The 21,136-nt window shown below is 46.0% G+C and overlaps 1 protein-coding gene across 5 annotated transcripts in view; it reads right to left on the bottom strand.

The window, feature by feature from the left end:
- RAPGEFL1 (Rap guanine nucleotide exchange factor like 1) overlaps positions 1 to 21,136 on the bottom strand; it is a 136,013-nt gene that overhangs the window by 71,262 nt on the left and 43,615 nt on the right. For 3 of the 5 annotated variants that reach the window (XM_063959774.1, XM_063959770.1, XM_063959773.1), the window contains 7 exons: positions 18,164 to 18,242; positions 17,374 to 17,524; positions 16,790 to 16,887; positions 14,140 to 14,288; positions 13,594 to 13,761; positions 2,866 to 2,963; positions 2,001 to 2,123 (listed from right to left, as the gene is read on the bottom strand). In XM_063959774.1, coding sequence (XP_063815844.1) covers positions 2,001 to 2,123; positions 2,866 to 2,963; positions 13,594 to 13,761; positions 14,140 to 14,288; positions 16,790 to 16,887; positions 17,374 to 17,524; positions 18,164 to 18,242 — 866 coding nt within the window. Of the gene's footprint in view, positions 1 to 2,000; positions 2,124 to 2,865; positions 2,964 to 13,593; positions 13,762 to 14,139; positions 14,289 to 16,789; positions 16,888 to 17,373; positions 17,528 to 18,163; positions 18,243 to 21,136 lie in introns of all 5 variants that reach the window. The other 2 variants (XM_063959771.1, XM_063959772.1) reach the window with 2 other exon arrangements.

Genomic DNA, 21,136 nt, shown 5'->3' with positions numbered 1-21,136 from the left:
ATGGTACCTTAAATGTGCATACAATCCTTCGATTTCTCTCACAGATGCGGTCGAAATCGAAGGATTGTATGCCATATCTCACAAGTGTATGGGCTACATAAGTGTTCAACAAACTAAGACAACTGTTACACTGTCAGCTGTGAAATATAACTATATGCACTATTATTGCAACTGTATGATGACCTTATTTTTTAAAATACTAATCTTTATATGACGTCTACTCAGCACCTTATTTTATTCCTATTTGTAACTGAACAACATGCACAGAAACAAGACAAACATGGCATGCTTGTTTCTACATAGGTATGCTAATGGCTGTTGCTGAGAGAGAGAAGGAGGAGAGCGATAAAGGTGAAAGAGATAGAGATTAGAGAAACAGGGTGAATTAGGGAGATTAAGGGCATTCTGCACAGGATTTATCAGGTAAAAATGTGACTCCTGAGGCAATGGGGAGACTTTCCTGTCACAAGACAATATCTACCAACCCAGTCACAGGTAAGACATTATCTCTGCCACTCCCTATTTCATAAGTGTGCTGCTACCGGACACTCTGCCTACCCAGGGGCCTGTTCTCTGTATAACCCCACTAGATCTGAAGTCCACCTGCTTCTGTCTCAAATGGTTACCTCGTTATGAACTGTTATGTGGTGTAGCCCTTCCAGCACTATGATCAGCGTCTCACACAATAGATGATCCAAGTGTTTACCTCATTTTAAACTCACATTTTATTGTACTTTTCAAGCATTTAACAGTTTGTGCCATTATTACTGCTAAACTCTGGAGTAACAGAAGTTTTCTACAGCAAGAGAATGTAGGTTGTGTATATAAGGAATATGCAAGTACAAGCAATGTACTGGGTAACAAGCTCACAAATCCATTTTTGTATATGGCCTCCCTAGCCAGGAATAATTTTAAACATTTTGCCCTACTTTTCAGTCTCTTTCAGATAAATAAAATAGAAGTTTCATTTTGAATGTGGTTTAATAAGTTGTGTTATTATCACAAGTTGTTTATATAGCACATATACATACCTCCCAACATGACCCTCTCCAGGAGGGACCGAATGCTCTGCTCCTGGACTTCCCTCTTAATTTATGATTACCATCACCTGTACTGAAACACCTTTCTTAGCCATTAACCTGTTCAACACAGGTGCCGGCAATCATAAATTAAGAGAAAAGTCCAGGAACAGAGCATTGTGTCCCTCCTGGAGAGGGTCATGTTGGGAGGTATGCATATATATTATGCAGCACTTTACAGAGAATATTTGGCCATTCACATCAGTCCCTGCCCCAGTGGAACTGCAGCCATAGGAGAAAAGAAATACATCACTGGACCCCAGAGGGCACTACACACTTGCTGAAGCATTCAGTTTTGATGATGATCGATCTGAATGATGATCGATCATCGTCCAAATTGACTTGCATTGCAAAGTGACGGAGAACCAACGATGAACAGAGGGGCCGCACATCGTTCATCGTTGGTGCATACACACTGAGCGATATGAACGATTTCTCGTTCATTACTGAACGAGATCGTTCATATCGCCCGCACACATCGGAAAGTGGGTAGGGCGCTTTAGTCTTTAGGGCACTTGCTAGATCCAGAGAGAATGACAAGCCTAAGAGTTTATAGCATTTTATTTTATAGTAAAACTCAATTAATTTCACCACAATTAACCCTTTTATTAATAAAAACATCAACACAATGTTCTACAATATCTTTTACACTTACTGACATGGGAACTGAGGACTGAGCTACCATTTGGAAGGACTTTTTAAATTACTAGAGGTAGAATGACACCAGCAGCAGACAGCTCTAGATGTAGCCATGTTCATATTTGCTGCAATGCGACATGCTGCATGGTGGACTGGACTGTGACTATTCGTAGATAGCATTTAGTGGAGCAATCGCTGGTTGCGAACAGCCTGTGATGCAGCATGCCACATTGCGGCAACATGAACGTGGCTACATCTGTACTTGTGGCCTGATTGACTCACCTCATGTACGCAACTGAAGAGTTCCCAGTGAAAAGCACTGAGGTGATTGGCCAGATCCTCTGCCTCGATTCGATGAATATGAGAATCTTCAGGGGGCAACTGGACCTCTTCTGGCAAGGGGACCTAAGTGGAAATGGCATCTCTATATATTACTGTATAAATAATGTATCAAAATAAAAAAAGTTTGAAGAACATGACAGGCTCAAATTTTTATCAAAGCATAGCATTTTTGTCTATCCTGTACATAAGTACCTTTTATTGTCATCATTACGTCTAATGCAGTGGTTCCCAAACTCTGTCCTCAAGGAGCAAGGAGTAGTAACGGTCCGTGTTTTAAGTATATCCATGGCTCAGCACAGATGGTTAAATCATATTGACTGAGGTATTAAGCCTGTTGCCAAGCAAGCATATACTTAAAACTTGCTCCTTAAAGACGTAGTTTGGGAACCACTGATCTAATGTGAGTTATTTATAGGGAACTGTAGACCAGGCATGCTTAACCTCATTCCTCAAGGCACACTAACAGTGCAGGTTGTAGTGATATCCATGGCTTCAGCACAGATGGTTAAATCAAAATTACCCAGGTTCTATAAGTCACTCGTGCTCAAGCATGGATATCACTAAAACCTGGACTGTTAGTGTGCCTTGAGGACAGAGTTGGGAATTCCTGTTGTAGACCATTACAACACTCCTCTATATTTTGTCATACATCTTTTTTATTTCTAAATATATTTACAATTAGAAAAAGCGGGCATAGCATAATCCCTGCATTTAATCCATTGTCTACTATATAACACAATTATTTCCTGCCAAAAATGCTAAAATACTCTCTTGTGCATGTGCAGAATGAAAAACGTGTTCTCACCAAAGAGCGCAGCTCATCCCGATTGCACGCAAACAGGTGACTGTTAATGCCCAGCGTGGTGAAGATACAGCCATCATCCGGCTTCAGGAGAACCTTGTCTGAGAGCAGAGAGAGCAGGAGAGTGAGCATGGAAGGAAAAAGAAACCGCAGTCTACAAAATCCTGTTCCAAAGGAGGTGATAGAATTCTGTTACAATTGGCTATTACAGCTAAACCGCAGAGCCATGTTAACATGAGGGCAAATGGGTGTTTATTAATGAGCATTTTAAGAACTGTGGAAAATTCTCTCTCCAGAAAAAGATACCCATAAATGTTACAGGGTCAAAGGTGTTAGAAAATGCTTACCTGACGCATACATTTGTTACAGAGGACATGCTGAAGGACATGAGTTAAACAAAATAGTATAAAAAATGCTGCCCTTTAAATTCCTATGAAAGCTTCCAGTAAGAACCGTGCTCAGTATACTTATTAGTCACTGACTAGCACTGCCTCGCCACTACCCTCCCCTGCTACACTTCAGCTGTAATAGCGGAAAATGCTCTATGACACAGGTTCTCAAACTCAGGGGTAAATGTATTAATGGTCGTTATGGGGGAAGGAGTGGTATCAGGACAATACTGCTTCCCCCCATGTATGACAGCGGCGGTGTGTGCCCAGTGACAATGTCTTTATATGCACTGCTATCTTTTAGATAGCGCGCCGATATGAAGGGCAATGTATGAACGGTCAGTGGCACTGACCGTTCCAACAACCTGCAGCTATCCATTTCGACAGCTGCAGGTGTTGATGCCCTATCTCCACGGCAGGGACAGAGTCCCTGGTTGTGGTGGGTGCTGGCTCCGGGCTGCACGCGAGATCTCGCGTGATTAGTGAGATCCCATACATGTGCCATGGAGCCGGTCAGGCAGGGAGACACAGCACATCAGCACTAGGCTCAGGTGGGGATCGCTCCAGCAGACAAGATGATCATACATCTTGTTGGAATGGCTTCCTTACCAAGGAATAGCAGTAAGTGTTATAGCGGCATGATCCGTGCCGCTATAATACATTCCCCCATAGTCCTCAGTGCATGTTTTCCAGGTCTCCTCACATAATCGCAAGTGAAATAATTACCTCAACCTGTGGATCTTTAAAATGTGTCAGTGAGTATTGAATACACCTGTGTACCTGCTAGGTGACCTGGAAAACGTGAGCTGTTTGGGGTCCTGAGGACCGAGTTTGGGAACCACTGCTCTATAACAAGGTAGGTCATTTGTAAAAATAGAAACCCATTAAGAGGAGAATTTGAATTTGTGTTAGAAAACACCTATTTTGTTTTACAGAATTCTTGGAGTTAAGACTAAAACACAGCATTTGGTAAGATGTTGGGTTAAGGTTAGCAATAACTGTAGTATTTCTGGATTATGATGGCAGACAACCTGATACATGGAGAAGAGGGTTTATACAGTCAACTAATATAGCCATAGATGACAGCTGAAGTTGCATCATCTTCCTCCCTTTCTAAACACATAATAATGTTAACATTCTCACCCCCCACAACAAACGCACACTCGGTGAGCCCCTTCAACTATACATTGACACTCACAAGCATTGACAAGGTGCTGCTCAGATACAGACACATTATCCACACTCCCCCTGCCTACACAGCACACACATCCAGGCACAGATGTATGCTCATGCCAGCCCCTCCCGCCTATCACTCCACACACATTCAATCACGTGCACAGAGAGTGACGGATCCTCACCAGCAGTGACAGACTCCTGCTCCAGAGATGCTACCCACCCCCAATATTATGCTGGAGCTCTTGTTCTGAGCTTCGGTACACATTATTTTGCATTACATATTTGCTTGATTTGATTTTCCATTGTTTCATTAAATTTAGAGTTGACATACCAAGTAAAAGACAGCGCCTGATTGGATGAGTAACGCTATCATTCAAATCCAATGAAGCCTTTCAATTTGTGTGTCGGACACCCAGGTTTACTATTTCTTTGCTTTATTTATATAGTGGCAACATACTTGAGCATTGTGTAATGCTGTACCATAAAAGGTTTTTTTTTACATTTAACTCAGCTACAATTTAAGTTGCCTACCACAGGCACAGAAATAAGCCAAAGAAAGGACAACTTAGTCGGAAGGTAGCTAAATGAAATTCTCCATCAAAGAAACATAGCCAGACCCCTTATTACATATGGGAACAATATCAGCCTGCCTATCTTACCACACGTAGGCCCAAATGTTCTAGGCTGCAAAATGTTGGTGATTCAGTTTAAAGCAGAATTTTTTAGAAGCAAAACCAGGCTAATTTACAGTCTGGGATACAGCAATCTTCTTACTTCTGCATGACATATACTGCTAAACAAGCCTTCTAAGCTCAGTCAACACCACAACCAGCCATCTCATACAGTAATCGTAGTACTACAGCATAGAACATAAATCAGTCTCCTCACCATACATTAGCAGTATCAGCTTCCAATCACATACAGTAATTGTGCCACCCCAGCACAGCACAAGGGGAGGTGAGTTAAGCAATGAAAAGAGGGGAGAAGTGAGCCAGTGGAGAAGTTGCCCATGGCAACCAATCAGCTGCTCTGTGTAATCTTATAGTATACAAATTATAAACGTTACTTCAGTGCTGATTGGTTGTCATGGGCAACTTCTCCACTGGCTCGCTTCTTTACTGTTTTCACTGCTTTGTACATCTCCCAAAACAATCTCCTCACTATACATTAGCAGTATCAGTTTCCTATCACATACAGTAATTGTGCCACCCCAGCACAGTACAAGACTCAGGGGTCTATTCATGTAACAGTGAAAAGAGTGGAAAAAAGGACCAGTGGAGAAGCTGCCTATAGAAACCAATCAGCTTTAAAGGAAGCGTTTATCAAGTATACACCTTCCGCTGCTGACCTGAACGGATGAGCCCGGTGCTCTCTCATGGGGTCTAGACTGCCATCCACCCCCAGGAGAATGGCTGCCGTGTCGACTGCCGCTCGCTGCAGCCGGATGTGCTGATTGGGGCCACCACTCTCCGCTGTGACCCGGCGGGCCGCACACTGACTGTCGTGCCCTGCACCCTACAGCCGGTAGCAATGCTCTTTTGGCTGCAGCTTGTCTGGCATGCTGCTTCATCTTTCAGCCCTAGCATTGTACGGCTTCTCCCTGCGGCCTTTGGGTCCTCCTCTCCTGGTGGCTGCCCTGAGCAACGGCTCCACGTGATGCCCCACCGGTGGCGCTATCTTGGTGTGCTCCGGCACCTCTTGGGACTCCTGGGACCAGGATGTGAGCCCCTGCCACTTTGTCTGCTTTCCAGCCTGCAACTGCAGCCGGCAGCCTGGCTGTGCTCCGGGTTTCACCACTCTCAACTGCAGCCCAGCCTGTTGCTGTCGACTAGAGCCTGGACTTCAGAGCCTTGAGTGCCCTGTCCGGGTCCCGTCTTGGCCTGATGCTGCCTGCTCGGGAGATGGGGGGAGTGATGGGACCTGCCTGCTGTCGCCATCTTGCACCCCTACATGCATCAGATGCTGGTCCCCCTGTGTCGGGAGGAAGGAAATCAGCATGGCATCCCCCCTGCTGCCCCCACCTCCCCAAGGCCACTCCATCTGCTCAATTACCGGTGGCCCCCTACAGCACTCAACCAATGGCCACAGCAGCTACATCTGGTGCCACCATCACGCTCTGCCTGGACCCGACTACGCTGCACCCCGCTACCCGGACCACCACCATCACTCTTGGACCATGCCCGGTACTGGTAAATTCTGGACTCTCTACACAGAACATACCTACTGACTGCCCCCACCACGGCGTCCGTAGCCCTGAACTCTCCATCAGTCAGCATGTGGTTCCACTATAAATCTTGTCTGTACTGCATCTCCGTTTGCCGTATTTACTGTTCCACGCTTTGTACCATGGCCTTCGGCACCACTGAAGTGCACCCTCTGTGGGACGGGTGGATTCATATGGATCTATTCATACAGGGTATATCATACAGCCACACCAGTCTGTTTTCCATATATGCTTTGGGTCTTTGTATGGCTTATCTCCCACGGTGTAACCTTCGTAGTGGGCCCAACATGGCTGCCTCATCTAGTACGCTTGTGGATGGGATGAAAAATACATGGACCTGACAGTTATGGTGGGACCCTACTCCTAGTGTTAGGTCACTGCAACTACCCATTTTGTGTCATCTCTTCTAGGGGTGACCTATTCCACCCCCGGTAATCCTACATAGTGCGCCCTCCGTGGCTGCCTCATCTGGTACCTTTCATAAGTGGAATATATAACCCGTGGAAGTTATTACCCAAAATGTTTTCACAAGTGCATTCTATAAAATGTAAGGGAGATGCTGATTGGTTGCTATGGGCAACTTCTCCACTGGTCTGTTTATCCACTCTTCTCACAGCTTCATGAATAGACCCCTCAGTCTCCTCACCATACATTAGCAGTAACAGCTTCCCATCACATACAGTGATTGTGCCACTCCAGACTAGCACATGATACATTAGCACAGTGGTTCCTCAAGGACCCCACACAGTTCACGTTTTCCAGGTTATCTGTGGATTTTTAAAATGTGACAGTTGGTGATACACAGTGCACCTGCTGGGCGGTAAGGAAACAGTGACCTGTTTGTGCTCCTTGAGGACAGAGGGGCAGATGTATTAAGCCTGGAGGTTTGAATTACAAGTTTGAAAAAATAAGAATTTACTTACCGATAATTCTATTTCTCGGAGTCCGTAGTGGATGCTGGGGTTCCTGAAAGGACCAGGGGGATAGCGGCTCCGCAGGAGACAGGGCACAAAAAGTAAAGCTTTAGGATCAGGTGGTGTGCACTGGCTCCTCCCCCTATGACCCTCCTCCAAGCCTCAGTTAGGATACTGTGCCCGGACGAGCGTACACAATAAGGAAGGATTTTGAATCCCGGGTAAGACTCATACCAGCCACACCAATCACACTGTACAACCTGTGATCTGAACCCAGTTAACAGTATGATAACAGCGGAGCCTCTGAAAGATGGCTCACAACAATAATAACCCGATTTTTTGTAACTATGTACAAGTAATGCAGATAATCCGCACTTGGGATGGGCGCCCAGCATCCACTACGGACTCCGAGAAATAGAATTATCGGTAAGTAAATTCTTATTTTCTCTATCGTCCTAGTGGATGCTGGGGTTCCTGAAAGGACCATGGGGATTATACCAAAGCTCCCAAACGGGCGGGAGAGTGCGGATGACTCTGCAGCACCGAATGAGAGAACTCCAGGTCCTCCTCAGCCAGGGTATCAAATTTGTAGAATTTTGCAAACGTGTTTGCCCCTGACCAAGTAGCAGCTCGGCAAAGTTGTAATGCCGAGACCCCTCGGGCAGCCGCCCAAGATGAGCCCACCTTCCTTGTGGAATGGGCATTTACATATTTTGGCTGTGGCAGGCCTGCCACAGAATGTGCAAGCTGAATTGTATTACACATCCAACTAGCAATAGTCTGCTTAGAAGCAAGAGCACCCAGTTTGTTGGGTGCATACAGGATAACAGCAAGTCAGTTTTCCTGACTCCAGCCGTCCTGGAACCTATACTTTCAGGGCCCTGACAACATCCAGCAACTTGGAGTCCTCCAAGTCCCTAGTAGGCGCAAGGCACCACAATAAGCTGGTTCAGGTGAAACACTGACACCAACTTAGGGAGAGAACTGGGGACGAGTCCGCAGCTCTGCCCTGTCCGAATGGACAAACAGATATGGGCTTTTTTGAGAAAAAAACCACCAATTTGACACTCGCCTGGCCCAGGCCAGGGCCAAGAGCATGGTCACTTTTCATGTGAGATGCTTCAAATCCACAGATTTGACTGGTTTTAAACCAATGTGATTTGAGGAATCCCAGAACTACGTTGAGATCCCACAGTGCCACTGGAGGCACAAAAGGGGGTTGTATATGCAATACTCCCTTGACAAACTTCTGGACTTCAGGAACTGAAGCCAATTCTTTCTGGAAGAAAATCGACAGGGCCGAAATTTGAACCTTAATGGGCCCCAATTTGAGGCCCATAGACACTCCTGTTTGCAGGAAATGCAGGAATCGACCGAGTTGAAATTTCTTCGTGGGGCCTTCCTGGCCTCACACCACGCAACATATTTTCGCCACATGTGGTGATAATGTTGTGCGGTCACCTCCTTCCTGGCTTTGACCAGGGTAGGAATGACCTCTTCCGGAATGCCTTTTTCCCTTAGGATCCGGCGTTCCACCGCCATGCCGTCAAACGCAGCTGCGGTAAGTATTGGAACAGACATGGTACTTGCTGAAGCAAGTCCCTTCTTAGCGGCAGAGGCCATAAGTCCTCTGTGAGCATCTCTTGAAGTTCCGGGTACCAAGTCCTTCTTTGCCAATCCGGAGCCATGAGTATAGTTCTTACTCCTCTACGTCTTATAATTCTCAGTACCTTAGGTATGAGAAGCAGAGTAGGGAACACATACACCGACTGGTACACCCACGGTGTTACCAGAACGTCCACAGCTATTGCCTGAGGGTCTCTTGACCTGGCGCAATACCTGTCCCGTTTTTTGTTCAGACGGGACGCCATCATGTCCACCTTGGTATTTCCCAACGGTTCACAATCATGTGGAAAAACTTCCCGATGAATTTTCCACTCTCCCGGGTGGAGGTCGTGCCTGCTGAGGAAGTCTGCTTCCCAGTTTCCACTCCCGGAATGAAACACTGCTGACAGTGCTATCACATGATTTTCCGCCCAGCGAAAAGTCCTTGCAGTTTTTGCCATTGCCCTCCTGCTTCTTGTGCCGCCCTGTCTGTTTACGTGGGCGACTGCCGTGATGTTTTTCCCACTGGATCAATACCGGCTGACCTTGAAGCAGAGGTCTTGCTAAGCTTAGAGCATTATAAATTTACCCTTAGCTCCAGTATATTTATGTGGAGAAAAGTCTCCAGACTTGATCACACTCCCTGGAAATTTTTTCCTTGTGTGACTGCTCCCCAGCCTCTCGGGCTGGCCTCCGTGGTCACCAGCATCCAATCCTGAATGCCGAATCTGCGGCCCTCTAGAAGATGAGCACTCTGTAACCACCACAGGAGAGACACCCTTGTCCTTGGATATAGGGTTATCCGCTGATGCATCTGAAGATGCAATCCGGACCATTTGTCCAGCAGATCCCACTGAAAAGTTCTTGCGTGAAATCTGCCGAATGGAATTTCTTCGTAGGAAGCCACCATTTTTACCAGGACCCTTGTGCAATGATGCACTGACACTTTTCCTGGTTTTAGGAGGTTCTTGACTAGCTCGGATAACTCCCTGGCTTTCTCTTCCGGGAGAAACACCTTTTTCTGGACTGTGTCCAGAATCATCCCTAGGCACAGCAGACGTGTCGTCAGGATCAGCTGCGATTTTGGAATATTTAGAATCCACCCGTGCTGTTGTAGCAGTATCCGAGATAGTGCTACTCCGACCTCCAACTGTTCCCTGGACTTTGCCCTTATCAGGAGATCGTCCAAGTAAGGGGTAATTTAAGACGCCTTTTCTTCGAAGAAGAATCATCATTTCGGCCATTACCTTGGTAAAGACCCGGGGTGCCGTGGACAATCCAAACGGCAGCGTCTGAAACTGATAGTGACAGTTCTATACCACGAACCTGAGGTACCCTTAGTGAGAAGGGCAAATTTGGGACATGGAGGTAAGCATCCCTGATGTCCCGGGACACTATATAGTCCCCTTCTTCCTGGTTCGTTATCACTGCTCTGAGTGACTCCCTCTTGCTTTGAACCTTTGTAAGTGTTCAAATTTTTTTAGATTTAGAATAGGTCTCACCTAGCCTTCTGGCTTCAGTACCACAATATAGTGTGGAATAATACCCCTTTCCTTGTTGTAGGAGGGGTAATTTGATTATCACCTGCTGGGAATACAGCTTGTGAATTTTTTTCTATACTGCCTCCTTGTCGGAGGGAGACCTTGGTAAAGCAGACTTCAGGAGCCTGCGAGGGGGAAACGTTTCGACATTCCAATCTGTACCCCTGGGATACTACTTGTAGGATCCAAGGGTCCTGTACGGTCCCAGCGTCATGCTGAGAGCTTGGCAGAAGCGGTGGAAGGCTTCTGTTCCTGGGAATGGGCTGCCTGCTGCAGTCTTCTTCCCTTTCCTCTATCCCTGGGCAAATATGACTCTTATAGGGACGAAAGGACTGAGGCTGAAAAGACGGTGTCTTTTTCTGCAGAGATGTGACTTAGGGTAAAAACGGTGGATTTTCCAGCAGTTGCCGTGGCCACCAGGTCCGATGGACCGACCCCAAATAACTCCTCTTCCTTTATACGGCAATACACCTTTGTGCCGTTTGGAATCTGCATCACCTGACCACTGTCGTGTCCATAAACATCTTCTGGCAGATATGGACATCGCACTTACTCTTGATGCCAGAGTGCAAATATCCCTCTGTGCATCTCGCATATATAGAAATGCATCCTTTAAATGCTCTATAGTCAATAAAATACTGTCCCTGTCAAGGGTATCAATATTTTTAGTCAGGGAATCCGACCAAGCCACCCCAGCTCTGCACATCCAGGCTGAGGCGATCGCTGGTCGCAGTATAACACCAGTATGTGTGTATATACTTTTATATGATATTTTCCAGCCTCCTGTCAGCTGGTTCCTTGAGGACGGCCCTATCTATAGACGGTACCGCCACTTGTTTTGATAAGCGTGTGAGCGCCTTATCCACCCTAAGGGGTGTTTCCCAACGCGCCCTAACTTCTGGCGGGGAAGGGTATACCGCCAATAATTTTCTATCGGGGGGAACCCACGCATCATCACACACTTCATTTAATTTATCTGATTCAGGAAAAACTACAGGTAGTTTTTTCACATCCCACATAATACCCTCTTTTGTGGTACTTGTAGTATCAGAAATATGTAACCCCTCCTTCATTGCCCTTAACGTGTGGCCCTAATAAGGAATACGTTTGTTTATTCACCGTCGACACTGGATTCAGTGTCCGTGTCTGTGTCTGTGTCGACCGACTAAGGTAAACGGGCGTTTTAAAACCCCTGACGGTGTTTTTGAGACGTCTGGACCGGTACTAATTGTTTGTGGGCCGTCTCATGTCGTCAACCGACCTTGCAGCGTGTTGACATTATCACGTAATTCCCTAAATAAGCCATCCATTCCGGTGTCGACTCCCTAGAGAGTGACATCACCATTACAGGCAATTGCTCCGCCTCCTCACCAACATCGTCCTCATACATGTCGACACACACGTACCGACACACAGCACACACACAGGGAATGCTCTGATAGAGGACAGGACCCACTAGCCCTTTGGAGAGACAGAGGGAGAGTTTGCCAGCACACACCAAAAAACGCTATAATTATATAGGGACAACCTTATATAAGTGTTTTCCCTTATAGCATCTTTTTATATATTTCTAACGCCAAATTAGTGCCCCCCTCTCTGTTTTAACCCTGTTTCTGTAGTGCAGTGCAGGGGAGAGCCTGGGAGCCTTCCCTCCAGCCTTTCTGTGAGGGAAAATGGCGCTGTGTGCTGAGGAGATAGGCCCCGCCCCTTTTTCGGCGGGCTCGTCTCCCGCTCTTCAACGGATTCTGGCAGGGGTTAAATATCTCCATATAGCCCCCGGAGGCTATATGTGAGGTATTTTTTGCCAAAAAATAGGTTTACATTGCCTCCCAGGGCGCCCCCCTCCCAGCGCCCTGCACCCTCAGTGACTGCCGTGTGAAGTGTGCTGAGAGCAATGGCGCACAGCTGCAGTGCTGTGCGCTACCTTAAGAAGACTGAGGAGTCTTCTGCCGCCGATTCTGGACCTTCTTCTCTTTTCAGCATCTGCAAGGGGGCCGGCGGCGAGGCTCCGGTGACCATCCAGGCTGTACCTGTGATCGTCCCTCTGGAGCTAATGTCCAGTAGCCAAAGAAGCCAATCCATCCTGCACGCAGGTGAGTTCACTTCTTCTCCCCTAAGTCCCTCGTTGCAGTGATCCTGTTGCCAGCAGGACTCACTGTAAAATAAAAAACCTAAGCTAAACTTTTCTAAGCAGCTCTTTAGGAGAGCCACCTAGATTGCACCCTTCTCGGCCGGGCACAAAAATCTAACTGAGGCTTGGAGGAGGGTCATAGGGGGAGGAGCCAGTGCACACCACCTGATCCTAAAGCTTTACTTTTTGTGCCCTGTCTCCTGCGGAGCCGCTATCCCCCTGGTCCTTTCAGGAACCCCAGCATCCACTAGGACGATAGAGAAATTACAGTTAGGAGCTGATTGGCTGGTGCGTGCTCACCTTCCACTTATCATTTATCACTTTTCCAGGTTTAATACATCTGCCCCAGTGACTGTTTGGGAACCACTAACAGTATCAGCTTTCCATCACATAGAGTAATTGTGCCACCCTAGCATAGCACAAGACTCGGTCTCCTCACCACAGCCTTCCCATCACATAAACAACACATCTACCTATCAGGTGGCATCAAAATCAATCTATATAGTAACAGATGCAAGCATTCTATAATACATACAATAACATGAATAACGCATCCCTGATGCCAGTGTCCCTCCCACAAACAGTAACAGTGCCAGCCTCCTCATTCAGCAATTGTACCATCCCTGCATAACAAACAGCATCAGCCTCCATATGAAATACTGTATAATGAAGTAACATGCATAGTACAAATGAGACATTCTCTTTTTCCTCATCAAACTAACAAAAGGGAAGTAATGCCAACTCCACTCACCACCAGCGCTGGTAACAGCCACCAAGATTAGAGGCTCCTCTCTCTGTCCCTGCTCCTCTGAATATTGAAGTTTCTCTGAGACAGAGCTGAGGATATCAGAAACTGATGCAGAAAGGCGACTCCGAATGGTAACATAGGAATGGTCGGGCATGTAGACCCTGCAGAAAACTGACAGCAAGATAAAATGGATGACAGTGTCAGAATTTAATGAAGTACAATAACAAATATAGGGTGACAAAGAGCAGAGTCAATTTTTGTGCCACGGGGTGGCACAGTTAAACAGAAGCAGAGAATATAGAATTTTTGGCTCTTCCTAACCTGGGAAATTGTAACAGCCAGAATGAAGTAATGGGCCCATATCCCAAATGCATAAGGTGGCATTTGTAAATACATTGCACAGAATAATTCTGCTTACCAATAGACAGGCACAGTGACATAGGTGGCAGCAATGGCCCAGAGGTGCCATTACAGCTATACATATTCATATCATGCAGAGTGACTGGTAGAATAAATTAGGCAACATTGTGTAAAGAATGGGAAACTTACTTTCATCTGAACCCCTGAATGCTACCCGTGGCTGCAGGCAGGAGTCAATCCGTCGGAAATGGCGGAAGAGTGGCTTGACCTGTTTAGAGCAAGGAGCTGCACTGCCATCTGTAAGTCTGAATGAAGAAGATGACATGTTGTGATGTGACCTAAAAGAGACTGTCATGATTCTGTATGCTGTTTGATATTAACAGTATCACTTTTTTATTGTTTAATATTACAGTTAAATTAAAAAAAAGGAAAAGAAGGAAAATTATTTGCATTTCATCTCAAAACAATTGTGTAAGTTTCTACTGGGCTGCATTATTCTGACATTGTGAAATGGGATTAATGACACTGGGGAAACGATATAGGGTTCATGTAGATTAGGATGGAAATTGCAACCTGAAAAAAAGGCTAGGGGCCTGATCCAGCATGGATCGCAAAATCTTTCTCTAATGGGCAAGACCATGTGCACTGCAGCTGGGGCAGATATAACATGTGCAGAGAGAGGTAGATATGTGTGGAGGGTGTAGTACGGTATGCCGGCCCTCGGGCTCCCGGCGACCAGCATACCGGCGCCCGACCGCCGGCATACCGACAGCGTGGCGTGCGCAAAGGAGCCCCTTGCGGGCTCGCTACGTGCGCCACACTATTTTATTCTCCCTCCATGGGGGTCGTGAACCCCCACGATGGAGAATAGTTGTCGGTATGCCGGGTGTCGGGATTCCGGCGCCGGTATACTGTGCGCCGGGATCCCGACATTCGGCATACAGAAGACCACCCATGTGTGGGGTGTGTTCAAACTGAAATTTAAATTGCATTGTATAAATGAAGCAGCCAATATTTACCCTGCACAAAAACAATATAACCCACCCAAATCTAACTCTCTCTGCACATGATATATCTGCCCCCTGCACTACACATGGGGCCTTGTTCAGACCTAATCACTAGCAAGCGATTTTGCACTGCTGCGATCAGATAGTCACAGGGGGAGTGTATTTTAGCTGTGCAAGTGTGCGAACACATGTGTAGCAGAGCTGTACAAACAGATTTTGTGCAGTCTCTGCGCAGCCCAGGACTTACAATGCACTTACTCATCCGCTGAGATCACATCAGCCTGTCTGGGACTGGAACTGACGTCAGGAACCCTCCCTGCAAACGCATGGACACGCCTGCGTTTTTCCAGACACTCCCAGAAAACGGTCAGTTGACACCCACAAACGCCTTCTTCCTGTCAATTTCCTTTTGATCGCCCATGTGAACAGATCCGTTGCACAAACCCTTTGCTGAGCGACGATCCGCTTTGTACCCGTGCGACGCACCTGCGAATTGCGGTGCATGCGCAGCTTGGACCTGATCGCCCGCTGTGCGAAAACGCACAGCAGCGATCAGGTCTGAATTAGCCCCTTGGTTTTGCGATCCATACTGAATCGGGCCCTATATACTGTATGTCTCTTTCTCTTTTTGATGCGCTCACTCATCTTTCTCTCCCACTACTCTCTCTCTCTCTCTCTCTCTTCCCCCTCTCACTCTCATGCATTTCTTTTTTTTGTGTTGTAGATTTATATCCTGTCTGCCAGAATGCTGGCATCACGCTCCCGCCATGCTGCAGGAACGGTGACTCGCTGCGCTTACCATAGGATATATTCTCCATCTATGGGTGTCGAGGATACCCGCAGAGGAAGAATAGCCTGTGTCGCCGGTATTCTGGTGGCGGCATTTCACCCCCTGTTGGGATTCTGGCATCAGTATTGTGACAGCCGGGATCCCAACTGGCGGTATTGTAACCTCTTCCCAAATATAGTATGTGGCAAGGCAAGAGTAGCATATGCACCTGCTTTATGGGCCCTACTCACTGGCCGAGGTGCCCGACGGCCGATACGGCCGACGAGCGACCCGGCGGCGGGGGGGGGCAGTGACGGGGGGAGTGAAGCTTCTTCACTCCCCCCGTCACCCGGCTCCATAGACGTGCAGGCAAATATGGACGAGATCGTCCATATTGGCCTGCATGCACAGCCGACAGGAGACCAGCGATGAACGAGCGCGGGGACGCGCATCGTTCATCGCTTAAGTCTCCACACTGAAAGATATGAACGAGATCTCGTTCATTTATGAACGAGATCGTTCATATCTTTCAAAATATCGGCCAGTGTGTAGGGCCCATTACTCCAAATTGTATAGCCTCTCAGTGATAGCAGAAATGTGAAATAACATAACACACAATTAACAAACAATACAGTACATGCCCCCTATCTTGATTCCAAACTCCCAAATATTGGAGGGCATGCAGTACAATAAATGGAGATTTACACTCTGCACTAAGTTTGTCAAATGTACAAAAACTTAGATCACCACTGTAACTAACATAATACAAGACAAGAATGCAGGAACACACTTTACACACATTCATCTCAATAACAAACATTTGTTTATGACTTTAGTGTCTGAGATGTGCTCCTGCATTCTTGTCCTGTAATTGTATAGTGGTAAAAACAACTATTAACTGTAAAAATTACTACATCTAGGTACATTTTAAGGTGTAAAAGGCAATCTACATCAAGAGAATGGGCCATTTGAATTACATTATTAAATGAAGCTACCATTAAAAACAATGAAAATATGTAAAAGAAGGGAATGCAAAATGGAGGTTTAACTGTATTTATTTTACCTAAGTTCAGCTGTCTCTACCAAGCGATGTAACCTAATGACATTTCCCTCGAGCTGTGGAAGGTTTGGAGCGTCCCGCATAACCAAGACATAGAAATCCTGCAAGGTAACAAGGTAATTTGAGGAAGCCTGTGAAACATTAGTATCTCTTTCTTAAACTCTTCAGAGATCCCAGAGCATGAACTGTATCTGTCTGCTACCCACAGTGGAGACAGCCATTGCGTGGGTTAAATTAATAATCATGCGAATCACAGAATTAATGTAGGTTATACCTGAAAAAAAGCCTGCATCCGCTGTGACAACAGGTGACAAGCAATTATGCCACATAATATTGCAGCTTATGACTTTTTAACTAGAAGTATTTTATAGCAGTGTGCGATTCTGTATCCTTCTGTACCAAAAGTATAGTAATGTGAGAACCTTTGTCCTTGTGTACAGTACAGCAATGTGTGACCCTGTGTCATTATATTATGTAGTATATGGCTGTGTAACTTCAAGTACAGCAGTAATTGGCCCTTTGTAAATTGGCCCTCTGCCCTTGTGAGGAATGCTGTCTCCTCCAACAATCTTCTGGTCATCTCTAACCTTGATTAACTGGAAGCTTCTCTCCTCTTCTTGCAGAGAATCCTTGTACGTGTCCAGTAGATGTAGAAGAGCGCAGAGCACAGCCTGCTTCTTCTGCAGAGCATCGCTTCCTTCCCATGTTGGAGAAGTATGTCGGCTGCAGCCGCAAAAAGTGCTTATGTTAAGGAAAATTATGCCACACATGAGAGAAAAGCTAAGGGGGTCATATCCAGATAACAATGCACAATGAATCAGGACAGTATTTACAAGTTTGTGCAGTGAATTTTCATTTATTTCACACAATAATCAATAATTCCATATATTTTTAGGACCAACATTCTGCACACTTGAACCGTTTCTTTCTGTACGGCAAATACAGTTTTTCATATATTATTATTTCTGTTGTCATATGGGGCCTTTCAATTTGAAATGCTTGATAATCTTGGCACACTGAGGGGTGGGCCGTGATCACATGATCTGCACCCTTGCATATTGGATCTCCCCACAGGCACCTACAGTACATGGAAAGGTTTGGATGGGTCATGTTTATCACATTCAATAAACATGACACAATGGGCATTGTAGTGCTCCAAGGTCTTGGACGACACTCTGCAGCAGTAAAATACTATGCATATTTCTGACAGTTTTTAGGCCACAAGCACATGGTCATAACAGATATATCATCCGGGATGTAATGAAGAACCAGTTCGGCGGCCGTGCCAAATGCTGGCTGAATTCAGACTTCATTACATTCCGCCCATGGTGTTCATCATTACTGGGATAGTAGTGCATAGAACAACTGAAAGGATATTACTGTTGTAACTGGACCAGGAGTTCTTCCGTAGGTAGAAATAAAGTGTGGGTGAGTATAAAATCATCCAGCGCTAGCTCTGATGGGAGGGGAGAATAAAGAGAAAAGATAAAGTCTATTACAACAATGTGCACACCCTGTGCAGCTTCCAATATCACACCTTATCCTCGGTTATAACTATGGGGGTCATTCCGAGTTGTTCGCTCGGTAAATTTTTTCGCATCGCAGCGATTTTCCGCTTAGTGCGCATGCGCAATGTCCGCAGTGCGACTGCGCAAAGTAAATTTGCTATGCAGTTAGGTTTTTTACTCACGGTTTTTTCTTCATTCTGGTGATCGTAATGTGATTGACAGGAAGTGGGTGTTTCTGGGCGGAAACTGGCCGTTTTATGGGTGTGTGCGAAAAAACGCTACCGTTTCTGGGAAAAACGCGGGAGTGGCTGGAGAAACGGAGGAGTGTCTGGGCGAACGCTGGGTGTGTTTATGACGTCAAACCAGGAACGACAAGCACTGAACTGATCGCAGATGCCGAGTAAGTCTCGAGCTACTCAGAAACTGCACAGAGATGTCTTTTCGCTATATTGCGAATCTTTCGTTCGCAATTTTAAGAAGCTAAGATTCACTCCCAGTAGGCGGCGGCTTAGCGTGTGTAAAGCTGCTAAAAGCAGCTTGCGAGCGAACAACTCGGAATGACCCCCTATATACATACGTATGTATGTATGTATGTATGTATGTATGTATGTATGCATGTATCTATCTGTAGTGTGTGCTCTGGCATGTTTTACTGTAATGGGCACAACCAATTACCCATACCTGTAATACACTATGGGGTCGATTCTATTCGGCAACTTAAGAATAGCGCCGGGAATTAGCTCCCGACGCTATTCAATTCAGCTGCTAGTGACCCGCAATTGTCGGGAATTCTTCTCTCATCCCCGGGGGATGAGAGAAGAAACCCGACAAAAGTGCTGCCTCGCGGCCGGCGCGAGGCTGATTCTGTCGGGAATCAGCATCGCCGCGGGTAGTTAAGTCGGAGATTGCCCGTTCTCCCGACAAAACTACATGTTAAGTCGGCGAGAACGGGACATCGCCGACTTAACTGGAGCTGAATTGAATAGCGTCGGGAGCGAATTCCCGGCGCTATTCTTAAGTTGCCGAATAGAATCGACCCCTATGTGTTACATTATATGTATATACTGTACTATAAACAGGAAATGAACACCTGCAGGTAGAAGTTCAAAGAGCCATCTAAATAATACAACTATAATAACTAATAATACTGTTCTAATAATCTGCTGCCAGGAGACCTCTGTATATCATATAGAAACCCAGCAATGTCTGATCCAGTCCCCGATAATTTGCAGTCAGGGATCATTGTACAATATATAGAAACCCCACACTGTCTGATTCTCCTAAAAATGTGGTATCACAGGATTCAGTATAGGATCCCGGCGGTCAAGAGACCAACGTCGGAATCCCGACAGCTGGGCTCACTGCAATTTGGGCCCGCTCACCACACTATTCTATTCCCCTCATGTGGTGGCGTAGGGAATACCAGGCTTCTGTCGGGATTCCGGGCGTCGGCATTTACATGTCTGACGGGATTCTGGCATTAGGATCCCAAAAGGCGGTATATTGACTGCATCCAGCTACCATTGGATCTCTGTAGATTATATAGACACCCAGTGCTGTCTGATCCTATTCTGATAATCTGCACTCAGGAGATCACTGCGCATTATGGCCCTCATTCCGAGTCGTTCGCTCGGTATATTTCATCGCATCGCAGTAAAATTCCGCTTAGTACGCATGCGCAATATTCGCACTGCGACTGCGCCAAGTAATTTAACAATGAAGATAGTATTTTTACTCACGGCTTTTTCTTCGCTCCGGCGATCGTAATGTGATTGACAGGAAATGGGTGTTACTGGGCGGAAACACGGCGTTTCAGGGGCGTGTGGTTAAAAACGCTACCGTTTCCGGAAAAAACGCAGGAGTGGCCGGAGAAACGGAGGAGTGTCTGGGCGAACGCTGGGTGTGTTTATGACGTCAAACCAGGAACGACAAGCACTGAACTGATCGCAGATGCCGAGTAAGTCTGAAGCTACTCTGAAACTGCTAAGTAGTTTGTAATCGCAATATTGCGAATACATCGGTCGCAATTTTAAGAAGCTAAGATTCACTCCCAGTAGGCGGCGGCTTAGCGTGTGTAACTCTGCTAAAATCGCCTTGCGAGCGATCAACTCGGAATGAGGGCCTATATAAAAAGCCATCATTGTCTGATCCTATCTCCTGCTAATCTGCAACCAGGTAAGTGCTGCACATTATATAGAAACCAAGCACTGTCTGATCCTATTCTGATAATCCGCACTCAAAAGATTACTGTAGATTATATAGAAACCAAGCACTGCCTGTTCCTGTCCTAATAATCTGCTATCAGGGGATCTCTGTATATTATATAGAAACCAAGCACTGTCTGTTCCTGTCCTAATAATCTGCTATCAGGGGATCTCTATATATTATATAGAAACCAAGTACTGTCTGTTCCTGTCCTAATAATCTGCTATCAGGGGATCTCTGTATATTATATAGAAACCAAGCACTGTCTGTTCCTGTCCTAATAATCTGCTATCAGGGGATCTCTGTATATTATATAATAACCAAGCACTGTCTGTTCCTGTCCTAATAATCTGCTATCAGGGGATCTCTGTAGATTATACAGACACCCAGCACTGTCTGTTCCTGTTCTAATAATCTGCTATCATTGGATCTCTGTATATTATATAAATACCCAGCACTGTCTGATCCTATTCTGATAATCTGCACTCAGGAGATCACTGTACATTATATAAAAAGCCATCATTGTCTGATCCTATCTCCTGCTAATCTGCAACCAAGTGATAGCTTCACATTATATAGAAACCAAGCACTGTCTGATCCTTTTCTGATAATCCGCACTCAGGAGATTACTGTACAT

Source organism: Pseudophryne corroboree, chromosome 3 (genome assembly GCF_028390025.1).
Source record: "Pseudophryne corroboree isolate aPseCor3 chromosome 3, aPseCor3.hap2, whole genome shotgun sequence".
In the NCBI taxonomy this organism is placed as follows: domain Eukaryota; kingdom Metazoa; phylum Chordata; class Amphibia; order Anura; family Myobatrachidae; genus Pseudophryne; species Pseudophryne corroboree.
This window is presented reverse-complemented; position numbering and strand designations above follow the sequence as displayed.